Consider the following 18,676-nt stretch of genomic DNA (forward strand, 5'->3'; position numbering starts at 1 on the left):
TGTTAGCGACTTGAACTCTTAGCCTTATGTTTACTGATATACCTGTACAACATATTACACCACTTTGTACCACATTATCACTTGCATAAATTGAGACCAGATTAAGAATCACCAATTGATATCAATTGACAACATCATGCTCCAACCCTATTGAAAGCCACAATGTAAAATGTGAGAAAAAAAATTATCATGCTGCAAAAATAATTGCTTTACAGTAGCAGAGAAAGTGTGTATACTAAAAACAAACAAACAAACAAACAAACAAACAAACAAACAAACAAACAAACAAACAAACAAACAAACAAACAAACAAACAAACATTTTATACAATGGCAATATTCTGTTGATATGATTTCTGGCTATATCATTTCTCTCTAATTCCTGAAAGGCTTTGATGGCGGCAACACAATATGCAAGCTAGCTGTTTATTCTTCAGATCCTAATTATTTTGTTACTATCCCCCCCCCCCCCCCCCCCCGATTAAAAAACAAGAAAAATCCAGAAATCTTGAGCTTTGAGATCCTTCCCTTTATCATCCTCTCAACGTAACGAGATGCAGCCATGTCTTTAATAAGCAGCAGGCTCATCAACATGTATTGTATCATCCACATACAATGTCGCACATCAGACGCTTACATGGGTGTGTGATATGTTTGAGAGAGCACGCATAGTGAATGGGGCACAGGCAATTTGGCTCATTCAGTACTGAAGAATAAGATTTACATCCTTGAAAGGAGGCTGATGTCAAATGAAGACAGTGCATTCTACACTACTGTATGTGCAATCAATGTAATGGTGTTGTGTTTGGCATGTTACTGCGTTAGTTTCCACAAGCCTGCCAATTTAGAACCTGCGAGCGGTTCAGCATGCAGTGAGACATTAGACTGCCTTGTACTTTCATGCTGAATGGCCGAAACGAGAGTCGCCCACTTTCTAAGTGCGGCTGTAATCCAAGAAAGGCTGGGGTGTTTGTACATGGTGTAGTGTACACAGATGGAGAAAAAGCAGAGGAGGATGGAGTTGCAAAATTCTGGCTCCTTATTGCTCAACTCCTCGCATCTTCTTCAACAATGCATAACTTAAACAGTGATAAATCTCCGCTCTTGCATGTTATTTTTCCTGAAGAGCTCAGCACAATCCTGACTTTTTTCTTTTGTTTTTGTGAGCAGTCATTGCAGCTGCAATTATAATGTGCTTATCATATCATCATTATCTTATCATCATTCTCAATATTATAAAATACATTATTATTAAAGTGTCATAATACACATGCTCACAATGAGCAAAGGGGGCTTATATGTGAATGTACAAATTCCTCATGCCTCACACTGTGTATAACTACCAAATAAAAATCAAGCAGAGAGAAGGAAATTTGAATGAGAGAATATTGTTCAATGTGACATCCTATTGGTCCTTGAAAATAATTTTCTTGGTCACATGACTACATTTCCTATTGCATGTAATTCTTCTGAGTACTCTGTTAAATTCAATACTATCAAAAAAACAAACAAACAAACAAACAAAAAACAAGTATTGCCAATAGTATCAGTGCATATTTCATGAGCAGCATCATATTTTTTTTTTGTATTTCTGTTTTTATTGAAAACTATAACATTTGCCACAAAGTACATATCATACCTATGAAAGTATAATGCTCAATGGAGCATAAATGAACACACAACCAATACAATACAATACAATACAATACAATACAATACAATACAATACAATACAATACAACACAACACAACACAACGAAAATGTCTCCCTGCATATGCAGTGGAGCCCCACCTTAACATGAGCCATGGAAATAAATTACGTTCTATGAAATAAGAAGTACATGTATTTAAATCACAGAATAACAGGGAGCATCATCATAATTTTGTTATCATCACACTAGTGTTGTCACAACTCATATTACTACAAATGCCTAAAGGATATTTCTTTACAGATCCATTGAATCCATCCTTAAAGTGTACGTAATATTGCATCAAACTTGAGCAACCCTGTGTCATGGGTGTCATAACAAAGTTCAGACTTTTTATAATAACAATATTGTATCCTCATTATCATAAAAATGAGCATTATTTTACATTGTCTAGTGTAAACATGGTCACTACCAACAATATGACTTTCATCATCATCTTACTAATGTCAGCATTAATATCATCATCATCTTTATCATGTCATTATTAGCCCCATAATCATCATCATCATCATCACCATCATCATCATCGTCACCATTATCATCACCATCACCACCATTATCATCATCTTCATCACTGATAGTACCACCTCAATCATCATTATCATCACCATCATCAAATACCACAGCAATCATGATTAATTTTCAATATGATGAGAATGCTTTGTACCAATGAGTTTACTGATTATTATTAAGAATCCCAAGTTTACAGCTTAGCAGCTAGAACAAAAGACAGATTAACATCTACACTTACAACTAATGCTGGCAGCTTTATTATACATCTAGAGATTTCATAAACTATTATGCATCTAAGTTTAGGTCTAAATACAAAATGTAATCACATTTGGCTTAACTTGTTGTAATCCATACATTTAAAAATAATCTGCACAGTTTTATCAGGACTTGGTCATCAATTTCTATTGCCAGACTCATCTTGGTTAAAATGTCCCTTGCTATGATACAACCTCACAACAGCTGTATCACTCATCCACCCTCTCCCACGACACAGGAGGTCCCATTGTGACATCATCACTAGTCAGCACATCATGGAAAATGGATTCAACCAGATAGGCATGAAAATGGATTCTACCAGGCCAGCCAGCTGGTTTTTCACACTCCCGATGGCGTGCCCAGACAGATTTAAGGTCAAACTCCTACAAAGAGACGACTCTGGAGTGACCACAGGTCAATAAAATCCTCTCTCTAATTTTTCACCTTTGCCTCTTGTGTTGACAGAGTTAAAAGGAATTCTTATTGATTTTGGTGCATCCTTCACAAATAGAAGGCTGCCTTTGTATGGTGCATTCATTCTTAAATATATTGAATGACAAAAGCCCAATGCCAAAGTGTGGATGTGTTCAATGGAGAACATGTTTACTAGTATGCTACTAGCAGTGATTACATAACATGAAAAGTATTTCAGTGACCACTTTGCAAACATATGAAACAAAATGTATAATAACAAGGTCTAGGAAAATCTATATCTGCACTGCACTCCAACACCTTATTGTCTTCACATCTTTTTGTCTACTCTTGTAAGACTACTCTATGATCACTGCTTTGCTTTGAAACATCATATCAGGACGAAGAAAATCACAACAAAGCTGGACAATGAATAAGAAATCTACACTAATTCAAGAGATGGAACACCCTCTATCAGGCCACCCTAGAGGCCATTTAACCCATTGAGGATGGGCTGATTTTACTACAACACGCATTTCCCATAGACACCTGCCCGAGTGTACTCGGGACTCATCCTCATCGGGTTGAAATAGCCATCTCAGCCACATGACCTGAATATCTTTGGCTTGGTTTGTGAGCATAAGGACTATAAAAAATCTGCCTTTGTAAGATTTGCAAGAGGGTTCTGACTTCTACTACACCTCAGAAGATGTGTAGAAACAAGGTCATATGGAAAATATATCTTTTAAGATCATAAAATAGCAGTTAAAGATGTATGGGCAAGATGGGAATGCTTGAATGTATTATGTTGTAAATTTGCCACAAAACAGCCAGCCTATTGTAGCACTTCTATACTATAGATACATGGCTATTTATTCAACTCTGTCTACCACTGAAGACCTCACTGCATACAGTTTTAATGGTATTTCTGCAGGAGTGAGGTTGGAAGGGTTAAAAGGCAAAAATTAACTGTAATATGATTTCCATCCCCGGCCTTTACACAAATGAGGTGAACCATTCATCCATATTTTCTTAGATGGAGTGTTTTCCAAGAAAACATACATTCCTACACTTAGTATCTAGGAGACTGAGAATGAAGGAGTTGAGAAAAGGTTGAGTCACCCGGAGATGGTCGGGTCTAATGCATGCATGGCGATATTGACGTTAGCTTTATGACCGTTCTGCAATATTGAACTAATACTCCTTGTTTCAAGACGTGACTCATCGTGTGAATATTACACACATAGTGATGTATGACGTACGCCAATATTACAATTCTCCTGAAGGGTCTCATATGCGAAGAACTTGTGACCTTTTTGAAATTAGTCTGAAGAAATGCAGTGAAGCATAGCTACACCTGTATTTCTTTATCTCAACATGTGTGTGCCTGTTTTCTGCAATCTAGTATGTCAAATATTATAGGTTCCTCCTCTCTCTCTCACTCTTGTTTTTTACATTTCAGACATTCTTTTGCAAGCATTCACAAAATATCTACCACTGTGACATTAATGATATTTATATGTTTGAATATCACAGTTTACTAGCAAATGCTGCCAAAATTCACACATAAAAATCAGTGAGATTCCAAATTGCAATCAGGGAGACATGTGTGTGGTACATGCATCTGAACAGGCGAAAACAATGCCTGAAGCAATCAGAATTTTCTTGTTTGTATTCTCTCATCATGCCATGTAGAAAGATCTATCTATCTATCTATCTATCTATCTATCCATCAATCTATCTATCTATCTATCTTTCTATCTATCTTTCTATCTATCTATCTATCTTTCTATCTATCTATCTTTCTTTCTATCTATCTATCTATCTATCTTTCTATCTATCTATCTATCTATCTATCTATACCTATCCATCCATCCATCTATCTATCTATCCATATATCTATCTATATTTTCATATAATTCTTAATTTTTCAAGTGCCTCCTGCTGAATCTTTGCGACTTGGCAGATCTGTCTATTAATAGGTAGGATATAGTGCCTATAGGTGAAATGCATGTTTACAACATACTTCAAAAATACCAGTAAGGGACTGTACAGTACTGGTTGAGGTGAGGATTCAGGTTTATAACATTTTTGGTGAGATAATGAGAAACCTCTTATGAAATATGAAAGAGTATGTAATTTCAAGAAGGATTTAATGTTTATTTGATGAATGTTGGCCTAGAAATGGCTGAGATATCCAAAAGAGTGATCCTAATAAAATTGACAGGCCACAACTTTTATAAGGATCTCTTTGTTTTTCCATGTTTTTAGATATCTTAGTAATTTCAAAACTGATTTTCATCAAATAAACTTTTGATTCCCCTTAGAATAGTATGCTCTTTAACATTTCATAGAGTGGTTTTTATAATATCTCGCAAAATGTTACAAGCTGAATCCTCACCTCAACCAGTACTGTACAGTCCCTCTAATTATGAACATGACTATTTTTTTTTTTCATGGGTGATAGGTGGAAGGGGTATTTCGTATCACTAAGATTCAAATAAATCAACTTACAATACCTTTTGAGTATATGTGTGATATCATAACGTACAGTGAATATCTTCCAATATAGAACATAGTCATTGAAGACAACAGAGTAAATTTGAAAATAAGGTACACGTTGTACATGTACATAAACTTACCTGATCCATTTCGTAGCTTGCCAGAGCTCGTACGAATCAATTCTTTGCTCTGTAAGAAAAATTGTGACAGAGAACAAAAATAAAAAAATGGAATAAAGCGAAAGTGAAATATGAGAGGCTGATCGGAAGAAGTCAGCATGATCACTGCATGTGATTGACAGACGAAGGTCAATGGGGATGAAAGATTTCTCCAGAGTTTGTATTTTGATAATTGCGTCTCACAGTTCCTGACTTCCTCTATTTTTCCTGCTCCTATCAAAATTGCCTTTTTCTTTTTCTGTCAGCCATGGAGGCTATGAGACGGCAAGACAGATTTGAATACTTTGGCAGCAGTATTAATAAATGGGGAATTACAATTTCATGTTTTGATCACTCTACGTCAAAACCATTTACAATTTTTTAAAAATCTTATTTTCCAAATGAACAGCTTTGGCATGAATGGTTTCTTGGTTTCTTTGAGAGCACTAGTCTCGTAACTGAAGTAGAAAGCTACAGTTAGTGTCATGTGGTCAATGGGTGATAATTCAGAAAAGAAAACATTACAAGCACATCGGACTGGGAGCTGAAGGAAGGCTACGAATGATGTACATTCACGGAGTCTCAAGAAGAAAGTTTGCATCTCTGACCTTTGACCTGACGGACCCTGTGGATCCCTTCCTCTCTCCAGGTGACTTCAGGGAGCCTCTCCTGGGGGTGGCTGGAGACTGGGGTCTGGCTAGGGGGGAACGAGGAAGGGGAATGGCTGATCCATTCACTGCAAGGTGGTAGGACAGAGGAATGAGACAATAGGAAGATGATTAAATTCTCACACAACTTCAAGCCTAATAATGCTTTCAAATTCTTTAGGTCATATGTGTATGATCCCTTTTGCAAAGTCACAAAATTTTGCTTGGTTAAATAATATTATCTTCCAATATTGTTTATGAAGTCTGAGAGTAATACACCTCAGTGTTAAAAAAAAAAGAGAAGAAAAGAGAAACTGACTTCATGTCAATGGACAATCGGTTTACTCTCCCCTTTCATACCAGGAATAATGGTTGGAATTTTTTTTTTTTCAGAGTCCGAATAAATTCACTGGAAATCTATAGTGTTGTGTCCCCCTCCATGTTGTAGAAGTTTCCAGGTTTATCATTCTGAGGAAAGGTTTGAAATACCTTAACCTCCTTCTACAATATACCAGCTTGTGACAGAAATATATTTCTTTAGGGTTGCAAAAGGGATACATAAACTTTAATAAGAATCAATTGCAGTGCACAAAAATAAATTTTCACATGGTTGCCTTATCATAGCAGAAAAAAAAATATTTAGATGAACTCCAGACTTACATAAAAAAAAACTATTATTAATTCTAAGACCACATTTATTTGGTGCCTTATTTGATTGGTTTGATAGACAAGTTGTCTCACCCTTTCATTTGCTCCAGGCTGTAATAAACACAAAGCTTAATGAGTTTTCAGCCTGCTCTTGACACATTATATTAAAAGAAAATTCTGTAGGGGAAAGGTCTGACTTTACATTGAAGTTACCTGGATTTGTTTTGGGAAGAGCATATAGCTTCCTCTGGAGGGAGGGGCTTTTCAGCATGGCTCGGTCCTTACGCACGGCTTTACGATATGGAGACACATTGCGGAATTCTGCACAGAAAGATACGAGAAATATATACACTAATCAACATGAGGACAGACAAAATATGACCCAGCAGTATACAGGAAGATATCAAACACATAGATTCTTAATTTCATACTCAGTATAGATGCCCAAGTTTGTAGAGCCCTCTTAACCTGTTGAGGACAAGTCCCGAGTATACTCGAGCAGGGGTCTATGGGAAATGCGTGTTGTGGCAAAATCAGCCTGTCCTCAATCAAAATGTACCAATAGCTTTATATTATTTAACTTATATGTATTTTCTTTGTAGCTTTATATCATTTGAAATATGCATTTTCTTTGTAAAATTTTGTTCATGAAAAGGTTGCAGAAACCAATGAATAAAATGAAATGAAACAATTCCAAAAGATGGATTCTAATTTTGTGCATCAGTTAACAATCAATCCATCTTGACAAGTGTGAAATGTCTTACAAAATTCATTACTACATCACAGATGTTCACAATTTAAAACAAATGCACCTACACTAAGGCTACACATGGTGTGTCATTACTCTATATATTTTTCAATGCATTCTCTTATGGAGTTTACATTGTGTTCCTTCCAAAAGAAAAAAAAAAATACAGTGATGAAGGGAATGTGTCTCACACATTGTTTCTTGAGCAGATTCAAGGCGAGACTGGTGTCGGCATCTAATGTCAGCTGTTAAAATCCTGGCAGACATAACCCTTAAACATGTGGCATTATGTAACAAAGGTGCCAGCCTTAAATTGACTGTACAGTACTGGTTGAGGTGGGGATTTATGTTTTGAACATTCCTAAGTGAGATAATGAGAAACCTCTCATGAAATATGAAAGAGTATGTAATTTTAAGAAGGATTCAATATTTATTTGACAAAAATCAGTTTTCAAATGGCTGAGATATCCAAAAAAGTGATAATAATAAAAGGCGACAGGCCACGCCTTTTAATAGGATCTCTTTGTTTCACCTTGTTTTTGGATATCTCAGCCATTTCAAACCCGATTTTCATCAAATGAACTTTTAATACCCCTTAGAATTGTATGCTCTTTGACGTATCTCATAGAGTGGTTTCTGAATATCTCGCAAAACATTAAAAGCTAAATCCCCACCTCAACCAGAACTGTACACACCCTTTAATGTTCACTAATGGGCACTCACACTACTGTTACATCATCAGTATTTTCTAGACTACACAAATTCATAATCTAGTTCTCCTCCATGTATGTTTACCCACTTAGACAGTACATCTTGTCTGTTAACCATCTCTCCTTCTTCAGTCTCCCACTTTAGAAGGGAAAAATCAACTAGCCATGAAATTATGATTAATGAGGAAGAGAAAAAAAATCAATCACGCTGTCTTCGAGTTGACAGCTTGTCTCTAGTATTCCTTCCTGGAATCAGTCGGCAGATTTGATTAATAAAAAAATGTTTCCTTGAGCGTGCCTGCACGAAGAAGACAAAAAAATACCATCCCCAAGAAAAAAAAAATGATGGTGACTCATAGAGCCCTATAGTGAAATATATTCTAGTGGGATGACACACATGACTGTATATAGTTCTTGACCCCTCTATGTGTCCTGCAGCATTTCTTGATAAAAGAGCTTATTAAACTATACAGAGGGGTAGCTTTGTAAAGTGTAACAATAAGAGAGTCTCTCTCTCTCTCTCTCTCTCTCTCTCACACACACACACACACACATACACACACACATATGAAGGGTTTGTTTGCAAAAACCGATAAGTCCATTTTGGAAGATTTTGAAGTACGATCTCTGCCATAAAGTACAAAATAATACCTTTTAAATGATATATTGGTCACTACATACATGTATAAAGCTATATTTTTGAAGATATGGTCAAAAGAAGCAAAAATTTTTGTATTGTTCTCTTTATTTTTCTTGACCTTTAATCGCAAATATCTCCATTTGGCAAATATGGACTTATCGGTTTTTGCAAACAAACTCTTCATATATACTATGATACACATACACTGTATATACAGATACATATGAAGAGTTTGATGACAAAACGAGTTAACTCCATTGTTGTTTTAAGATGTTTGCCATCAAAGCTGCTAAAAAACAACAATAAAAATTATACACGTAAATTAATATGAAAATATGGAATATTTTCAATCATATCTTCATAAATATTCCTTGTGAAACAAGTGAGATATCACTGGAAAGGATTTGTTTTACTCTTTCTGGTGATGAACCAACTTTAGAATGTTAAAAAATGGTGCTTAACCCGTTTGCGATCAAATTCTTCATACACATTTTTGCATGAAAATACATTGTATGCACAGTGTATGTTATATTCCATGGGATTTGTCCTTGGTACAAATTTTCATTACCTCCTCTGCATTTAAAACACTTTGATTCATTTAAATATTTAATGCATTATTAAACTAAAAGTTTCATCTGTAGTGTAACAAGCACGATGATAAAACCCTACAGTGTGGCTACTTCAAAGGGATATTGATTGAACACTGGTTCACACGATAAATGGCAAATATACACATTTAATTGTCACTTTTTTTTGCTGTCATCAATATTGGGGATTCTGTTCATACAATAGTTGTGTGTAATTTTACAGATCACGTATTGCTTTCAAATGGTGACCTTGACTGCAAGCTCAGAAACACTAGAAAAAAAATCAATTCTGGTGTTCCACCAACAAAATATTACTGTTATGAATTACTGAATGACCTTGTGCAAAGTGCAAAATTAGCAATGTGAAACGTTATGCTGAGGACATAATTCTACTGGACTATAAAAGAAGAATTTTTTTTTTTTTGCTCATATTTCTCAAGAAATGTCATTGATCTAGAAATGTGAGAAAGGACGGCTCGGCAGACTCTCCGCAGCTTTCAAGCATTCCTGTCTCCTGAACCGATGACGACATTACTGCCCTAACGGAGGTCTGTTAACTAGGGTTAAACCTGCAGCCTCCCTAATAATTCAATTTCATTGTCTGGGGAACTCACACAATGTAATTTTCCCATGAGAGGACACACCATCGGGGTTTTTTGAGGCATTATAGAATATTCATGAACTCGGCAGTTCACCGAAAAAACATAGACTGTGAGAGAAAGGAGTCAACATATGGCAAATGATACAAACTCCACTAACCACGTATGTGAATCACATAATTATTTGTCATCCTATAGGAACAGAAAGGAAAACATCTGAGTGAATGATGAAGATGGCAAGAGACGAGAGAAAAGAGGTGTGTGGAGAGAAAGAGATGTATTGATAATGAATCTAAAAGTAAAGACAAGGATTGCATCGCCTCAAGCTGTATGTAAAATAAGGATAGAATTGCCATATTCTCATACAACTCATTGACTTCATATTCAGAGGGAAATAATGTATCTACTGTTTTGGGAGAAAGTTGGATAGTCAGAGAACATCTATAGACAAACAGAAGAAGACAAGCTAATTATATTCACTCTTTCGGGGCATTCGTTCTTTGAAGTATATAAAAGCGTCACCTCCGGTCACTAGCTAATTTCCTCCGGGACTTGGTTTTACTTTCGCTCAAGATATCTATGACTGAATCTCATAACCTCCTCCCCCCCCCCCCCCTCCACCGACAGATAAAAGTGAAGGAAAACCAAGTTTTCTCATGGAGGAATTCATTAAATTTGATCTTGTGGAGATCTGTCAAGCTCTAAGAATCATGTTTTTGGTTTTCTTTTTTAATTGGCTACTCTGTCTTGAAAACTGTGTTTGTCATACACGTATCAATAGCTTCTCCAGCAAATCACACAAAATACAGAGCAAATAATCAAAATTTATCTGTGTACAGGCTTGTATCTGACAACGGCATTAATCAAGATACTTCAAGACACTTTTATCTGACATTGTACGCTCTGTTATTCAATAAATGTATCTTTCTCATATTGTAACATTATATTACACTACATAAACTAGGGAAGCCTTCCATCACACATGCTCTTTGAACATGTAGATTCTTAGAAATGTTCAACACATGTACTTGGTGATATCAATAAAGAATGAAGGGGGGCCAGATATATATGAAACATTGCTAATATTCAAAGCTTATAATCTTCCATATTTTCATAATGCAGATGAAAAATACACACACAAATATGAAATTCTTCCCTGACTTGCTCAACTGATGAAGAACTTAAACGTGCCACAGCTTTACCTATGGGCAGAAATTACCCGATGTTGCCTAATAGAGCTTTGCTACCATGTGATATGATGCGTGGGACCAATATGATTTGATGAGGCTTACAGGCATTCATCCCGACAGGTTTGTGGTAAAGAAATCAATGAATGGAAAATTGGATAAGCCTGCAAAGATCATCAGGCATTTTTTATTACGCACTTTTATCATTTCCCTCCCGCATAATCTGGCTGCAAATTTTAAGTTGCGATGTTTCTGTATTCTAGTTGGCGACAGAAGTATAAATTGAAGATTTTGTCTACATGTAGGGCTACCACACTTTAAATAAAGGTTAACCCTGGAATGAACATTTTTAACTACAACTTTACTTCTCTAAGAGAGTAGCTTTGATGACTGAAAAGTAATGATAATGTGTAATGAAAAGTAACGATAATGAAGATCATAATGATAACAACATTGATAATATTGTTATCATTATTATCATTGGCAACAATGATGATGATGATGATAATAATAACAATAATAATATTATTATTATTATTATTATTATTATTATTATTACTACTACTACTACTACTACTACTACTACTACTATCATTATTACTTTTTGATCTGTAACTAAGATGGCTGACTATTCTAAAATTTCTACTGTTTTGGGAACTGACAATTTTGAAGCAATACATGGTAGAGGGTACGTGTAGTTCTATGTGAAACAAGTTTTCCATTTCTTGAAATTCAACTAATCTTTCATGGCAATACATGAACTTGAACTTTCCAAAATGACAGCAATATTTTGCAGTCCTATTTTTAACTGTGACAAGTTGCACAATGCATTTCCCCTAACTACTGTCGAAGTAATCACCTCCATTTCCAGGGGAAAAAAAATCTCACTGCATCTATGAATCATTAACACATTTCTTTTTGATTGATTCTGTGAAAATCAAATCTCAGCGTAAGCCATCAAGTACTGCTATAGATACAACATTGCTTGAGGCATGCTTTGATTACTAGCAAACTATTTGCTGGAATTGTATTCTCTGATCACAGTTTCGTGTAGTATCAAAACAATTTTCCTCAATGTATATGAAGTTGCCACTACTCTGTTGTGTGCAGTAATCCCAAGATGCTACTGTGTGTCAAAACACCAATTTAGCACATGCATACAAAAATACATGCTGTACACACGCATCCAGTAGGACTAGGTCTACAATATAAAAATGTGATGTTCATGTATGTAACACGTGAACAGAATTTTGTCAGATCAAAAGACCTTTAACAAGAGACAGATTTCGTTCTGCCATGATCTCTTCCTTTCATTACTCTAGACTCATATCAAATTTCAGCGTGGTACATGACATACATTCAGATTGCTGTGAAGTATTTCCACGGCCATCTGCAAAATAAGTTAATTCTTTTCCAGTTCCCTTTCTATACTCCAGCATCTCTCTCTCCCATCCCCATCCCCCCACCCCCGCTATCTTCTAGCCCCTCCTCTCTGCTATGCCTTCTCTCTATTTCATATATCATTATATTTTCTACCAATCTATATCTCTTCAGACTCCCCAGTATGTTTCTGCTTAATTTTCCTTTGCTCGCTTCATTCTTCTCTCCCTTGTTCCCTCTCTCCATCTGTCCTTCCATCTCTCGTTCTCTCCACTATACTCTCATTTTCTCTCTTCCCGTCCCCGACATCTACGATCATTATGTCTGCCATATCTCCCCACATTAGTAAATTGGCAATGCATACATGCAGCTGCTAGTACATAGATGCCCCAGGCAAGATTTTTTTTTCTCTCTCTCTATCTCCTGCACAAACAACTGCACATGTAGCTTACAAGATGCAGTGCATGCTTAAGCAATGTGTCTGTGCATTTCAAGACACTATGAAAACAGTTGAATATGATTTTTAATATGTACTTGATGCATAGGTGGTGCAGCAAGATGAGTATCAATCAAACAGACAGTAAGCTCCTGTGACATTTAGAGCTAATAACACATATTCATGGACAGACAAAACATCTCAAGTGTCTGCATATTATGTAAGCACAGAGCTGACATTTCAAGCCAATTAATATCTAATGCGCTTTGACTGGAAGTACAGAATACTGCAAAATGAAAAAAAAAAAAGACCCAAGCTTTAAATCATACGTATTTCAAATCAGTTGCTATTTTTATATCAGTAATCTATAAGGAGTTAACACAATATAAACTCACAGCAGACGAATAAACATGAATGTAATGTTCTGCAGCGTCAGTATCATGATCATGAAAAGAGGATCATTACGTCGCATCTTTAACCACTTGACTGCGTACCACATATATGTACGTGCTTTCGATTCTGCCTGCTTGTGCGTAGCACGCATACGTGCTTAGGGCATTTGCACATTCAAGACTATAGCACCGCATTATGCTTAGCCCTACTGTGTAATTAGCACTGCAGTGATGATATTCAGGTCTTGAACAGAAGATGGCACGCTCAAAAAAAAAAAAAAGAAAAGAAATCTGGCTATTTTCAATCACTGTGTGGACAAATGTGTAACTGTATTGACCAGGGTACTGAATGGAAAAAAAAAAACTTTCAACATGGCGGCTTCTTGTTCGCGTCAGCGATCTTATAATGGGGATTATACTTTCGATGATAGAAGTGAAAGTGATTTGAGTGGCTGTTCGGATATTTCTGAAGAGGAAGAGAAAGACTTCATGGATCTTAGAAGTGATGATCATTTTGATGGTGAAAGTGGAAGATCTGATGATGACAGTGATATCTTAGTCCCACTAATGGATGTTGGTGAAAGTCCAAGCAGACATTCACCTGACACATTCACCAGACACAGACCCAAGATATCAGCAAGGACAAAGCTGGATAAGTGGAAAAATTCATAATTATGTCTATTTACAGCTCCATTCAATTATGACTCCCATCAAACAAACAAAAATATGACAAAAAAGAATAAAGGTAAAAAAATACATATCTATGTAATGTATACATGAATATCCTACATGTATTTCCCCCACAATGCTGTAGCACAGGGGTATGAATGCACGTGTTAAGCCAGTAGCAGTCAAGTGGTTAATCTCATCTCTTTAAAATTGTCTGGCTCGAGATGTCTGTTTAAGATATTTTGTCTGTGACTGGCAGGAATAAATGAATAGAGCAAGCAAGCTAAATGACTAGTCTCCTCCACACTTGAGATCATAATGTTAACTGTCACATCAATCCTATCCCACTGTGTCTAAACATCATTCCCGCTAACATCTAAAACTGGCAAAAATTGGATTCAGCATTTCACTGTAATGTTAGTGCATTTCTCCTTCTTAATATGGTGTTCCCCAAAGACAACCAGAGTTGAGAGGATTTCACTCTAACTCTGATGACTGGAATCTGAGAATCAAATTTAGAGTAATGGACAGATATCTGGCTACTCCGCCATGACTCATACATGAGCAAACACGGCATGGGAGGCTAATTTGTGGCTTAAATTGACTTGACATTATCAAATTTGGCCCGCAATAACATTTCACTAACAGGGCAGGGCTGGTATTTGCATCCAAACAGTGGCACAGGTCTAAGGTGAAGGATTTTTTCCCATCTAATGAAGATAGCAACCATGGATTGCATACTTCCACATGATGTTGGCCGTCTGGTGGAGCACACATAATATAATATACTATGGGACTGAATAGTAGACATATCTGTATGTAACCCTGCAAATGAGTGTATTGGATATCGATGCTCCATTATAGCCTGAGAAAAAAACAGGTATTCATATTCCCAAACATACATGTATATGTATTTCAAAAGTGTAAATTTATACATATAAGTAAATAAAGCACTTAAATTCAACGTTAATGGTCGCCTATGTCCTAATATTACATGAACAGTGAATAGGATATAATAGTGTTTGTATGTGTGTGTATATATATTGCATACCTATTATGCTGTGGTACATATGCCAACTTTCATCTACATCTATCCATAGACAAGTGTGTGTTTCTCAGTGGTATCTTACAGTCCTACTCTGATCCATGTATGCCTATTGGCTAAAATCAGAGTTACTGCGCTACAAGGTATAGTCCTTTTTATTACTACAAGTGCATATACTTTATATTGTATTTGAAAAAAATCCTTTATCAGACGAGTGTAAGAAAAATGAAAAAAAAAATTGTATCACTTTGGATTATGTCAACTTTTTCTTTTCTTTTCTTTTTGATGATGAAAATATATAAACTATTGAATTGAATTGAAAGGAATACAAACATATTGTATCCATACATTTATTAGACATGTGTGTGTGTGTGTGTGTGTGTGTGTGTGTGTGTGTGTGTGTGTGTATTTGTGTGTACATATTTTAGAAGTATCTCACAATCATATTTTAATCCACACAAAGTGAATGAGACACAAACCAGTGCATTGCACATGTCTTGCTCATACGCATCATCACAAATCATTTAAATTCAGACAGTCGGTGCATCTGAGGGAGTGGTAATTCATCTGAGAATGTGTGTCAACGAGCTGGAATGCAGTCAATCATATGATTGGAAGAAATGTGTTAGTATGCTGTAAACATCTCTGACCAGCGGCGACCCTTCGGTATGCCCTGTCTCTGCATTAGTCCACCAGCTACTCAGTGAGAAATCTACATTCACCATGTATGCGTTTCGCTTTGGCTGCAAACCACATGGCATTCTCTATGTGTACATTTCTGTCAGCATGCAGATATTCGGCGCTGTCGCCTTCCGAAGGAGCTCGAGTGCTGGGGCATTATGGGTAGTCGGTGGCTGGCATGAATTACCGCCCAGGTTTGTCATTAAAGGACCACTCTCGGTGATTGCAGGAGTGCTGGGAGATTTGCAGCTATTAAAGACCTCAATAATCAGCATTGTTCTGATGGGTGCCATATGCCCAGAATTTCATAATAGGAGGCAGGCAGGCAACTTGGCAGTCACTTTTGATCAGGCAAATACTGCTCGTAAGTGGCATGCTGCAGACACCATATAATCCTTTATCTCATGCATACAAAACCGATTAAATAAATCCCTATACGTACTTGCTGCTTGCATACTATCAGAAGGTTAATTACATCTCTCTTGCTTAATTAGATTTCACACCCAAATATGATTACACAAACACTTCTTGTGTTACTGGCAAAGCCTGCATTTACTATGACATCACAAAGTCAGACTCTGTATAAATCTCTACTTGGACTAGAGTACAGTATACCATTGATAAAGCAGCAGCAGGAACAAAATTATGCTTAAAAAAATACTGTGTCCTTCACAGCTATTAAGTTCTCAATTATAAATCTAAGGATTCATTACCAGCATTAATAACTGGCATTTTTCACTGTGAAGCAAATAACACAATACAATATTTCACTACCACCAAAGCCTCTTCCATAGTCTAATTACTACTCGTACTTGAGGAAAATTTGTGAAAAAATGGCAATGACATACACGTACTTCACTTTACAGCATGCTTCTCCAACTCTGTATAATCTCATATTTGACCGTTTGATCCCTGATCTGAAACAAATGAGTTATCTATCTTTTTAATTCAAGATATTTCCCTTTACAATTTTGGTCCCAAAATGGCTCTCACAATCAAAACGAAAAACCCAAAAAGGGCAAAGATCAGAAGTTATCTCCCAACTGAATTTGAGGAATCCCAGATCACATGCTGAAACTGAAACAAGAGTATAGTATGACTATATGACATCTGGTTGCCATGGATACCACTCTACTCATCCCACTCCCAACTGATGATGGAAAGAGATGGAGATGATTCCCTCCTCCCTGGGGGGAGAGTTGGGGGGATGGGGCGGTGAAATGCACACTCACCTTCCATGGCCAAATCAAAGTCATCGTGGCAGAAGCGTTCCTGGCCGTAGGCGATGAAGACATCGTCGTCTTTGAAGAAGTCTTGCAGGCAGTGAATCTACGAGGGAAAAGAGATGAGAGGAGAAGAAAAGGTCACACAAATTGAGGACTTAGTGCAGCCAGAATTATTGTCGCATTGTCATCTTTGAAAATATGAGAGCTGTGACTCCATGGGCAAAGTACACTGTCAGGAGGAAACTTTGGTGAGGAGGATGGAATACATGGACTGACCATTTACTAGCATTCTTAGTGTCACTCATTTAATCTTACATGTCGACAACAGATGCATAAAAATAGAATATTAAGATCCATAACAAATATGTTGACAGAAAGAGAAAAAAATGATATGGGTAAGGAGGCCGCCTCAGTAGTATCGTGTAGAAAAAGCCAACAAAGTGTCCATGACCCGAAGTCTTCTGTACAGCACTGTCTTCCCAACCAATCCATGAAAATTCATAATGATGACTTCTAGCAATCATAGCAACTAATAAAAGAAACACTGATCTACATATAAAGGAAAAAAAATATTTTTGTGTTAATACAGGAGAATGTTGTACATATTCAATAGGGACTTTTGATTGAAACAATTTAACATCTTTGCGGGGGGGGGGGGGGGGAAGGTGGTGGAATACCCCTGCCACTAGAGACAATGAACAGTGACTGATGTATAATAATCACATTAATGATTGATTCAGGAGGCCAGTAAGGGTGGCAACGCATACAGCAAATTAAATCCCTGCTTGTTGGAGGTACATGTACTGTCCACACCTTTAATGGGGGGGGGGGGGGAGAGGGAGGGTCATAAGGGAGGGTGGCAAATTTTGGTGTTAACTCTTCCAGTCTTGTTACGGAGATGCTTGTCAACATAAAAGTCAATACATGTACATTGTTTTTAATGGCATATGTGCCTTGACTCACTGAAGACTACGTCTCGAGTACACTATTAGAAGGTGTCTAGGGATATGAGTTCGCAAAGCTGGTCATCAATGGATTACAGAAGATACATATTGGATATTAAAAATCATCATAATATTCAGTCTTTGCTGAGTCCAAGGGAAATCCAACAGATTTGATCTGTATGACTCAAAAAGTTTTGACCAAGCCATACATCTGGTGCACTGTGCTGTGACGTGTACACTGTACTAAATGACAGCTTCACAGGAATCCTAAAGTGGAAGTCAATTCTTAATGACTGCTGACTTGATCTAGCAAACTGACTGCTAGATCTTTCTAAAGTACGACAAAAATTATCATAATGATATGGTCAGATTACAAATTTACCCGGAGTAGCCTCTGCTATCCTACCATAGGGCCCCACCATGATTATAAATCCTTTATCATAATCACTATATTACAAACAACTCTCTTGGTATACTGAGTCATGGACACTTCAAATTCCTCCTAATCGTACTGGGATATCAAACCTGCCAGAGGATTACAAAGAGATGTGAGCTGCTTACAATGGTAGGATAATCAGTCTACAACCTCA

At 36.7% G+C, this 18,676-nt stretch overlaps 1 protein-coding gene across 1 annotated transcript in view; it reads right to left on the reverse strand.

Moving 5' to 3' along the window:
- The window catches only part of LOC140234799 (serine/threonine-protein kinase DCLK1-like), a 45,673-nt gene that overhangs the window by 7,871 nt on the left and 19,126 nt on the right, over positions 1-18,676 (reverse strand). The window contains exons 2-5 of the mRNA XM_072314836.1: positions 17,149-17,245; positions 7,056-7,163; positions 6,156-6,283; positions 5,530-5,578 (exon numbers count right to left, since the gene is read on the reverse strand). Of these exons, the coding sequence (XP_072170937.1) occupies positions 5,530-5,578; positions 6,156-6,283; positions 7,056-7,163; positions 17,149-17,245 (382 nt within the window). The remainder of the gene's footprint in view (positions 1-5,529; positions 5,579-6,155; positions 6,284-7,055; positions 7,164-17,148; positions 17,246-18,676) is intronic.

This window comes from Diadema setosum, chromosome 11 (assembly GCF_964275005.1).
Source record: "Diadema setosum chromosome 11, eeDiaSeto1, whole genome shotgun sequence".
NCBI classification, from domain to species: domain Eukaryota; kingdom Metazoa; phylum Echinodermata; class Echinoidea; order Diadematoida; family Diadematidae; genus Diadema; species Diadema setosum.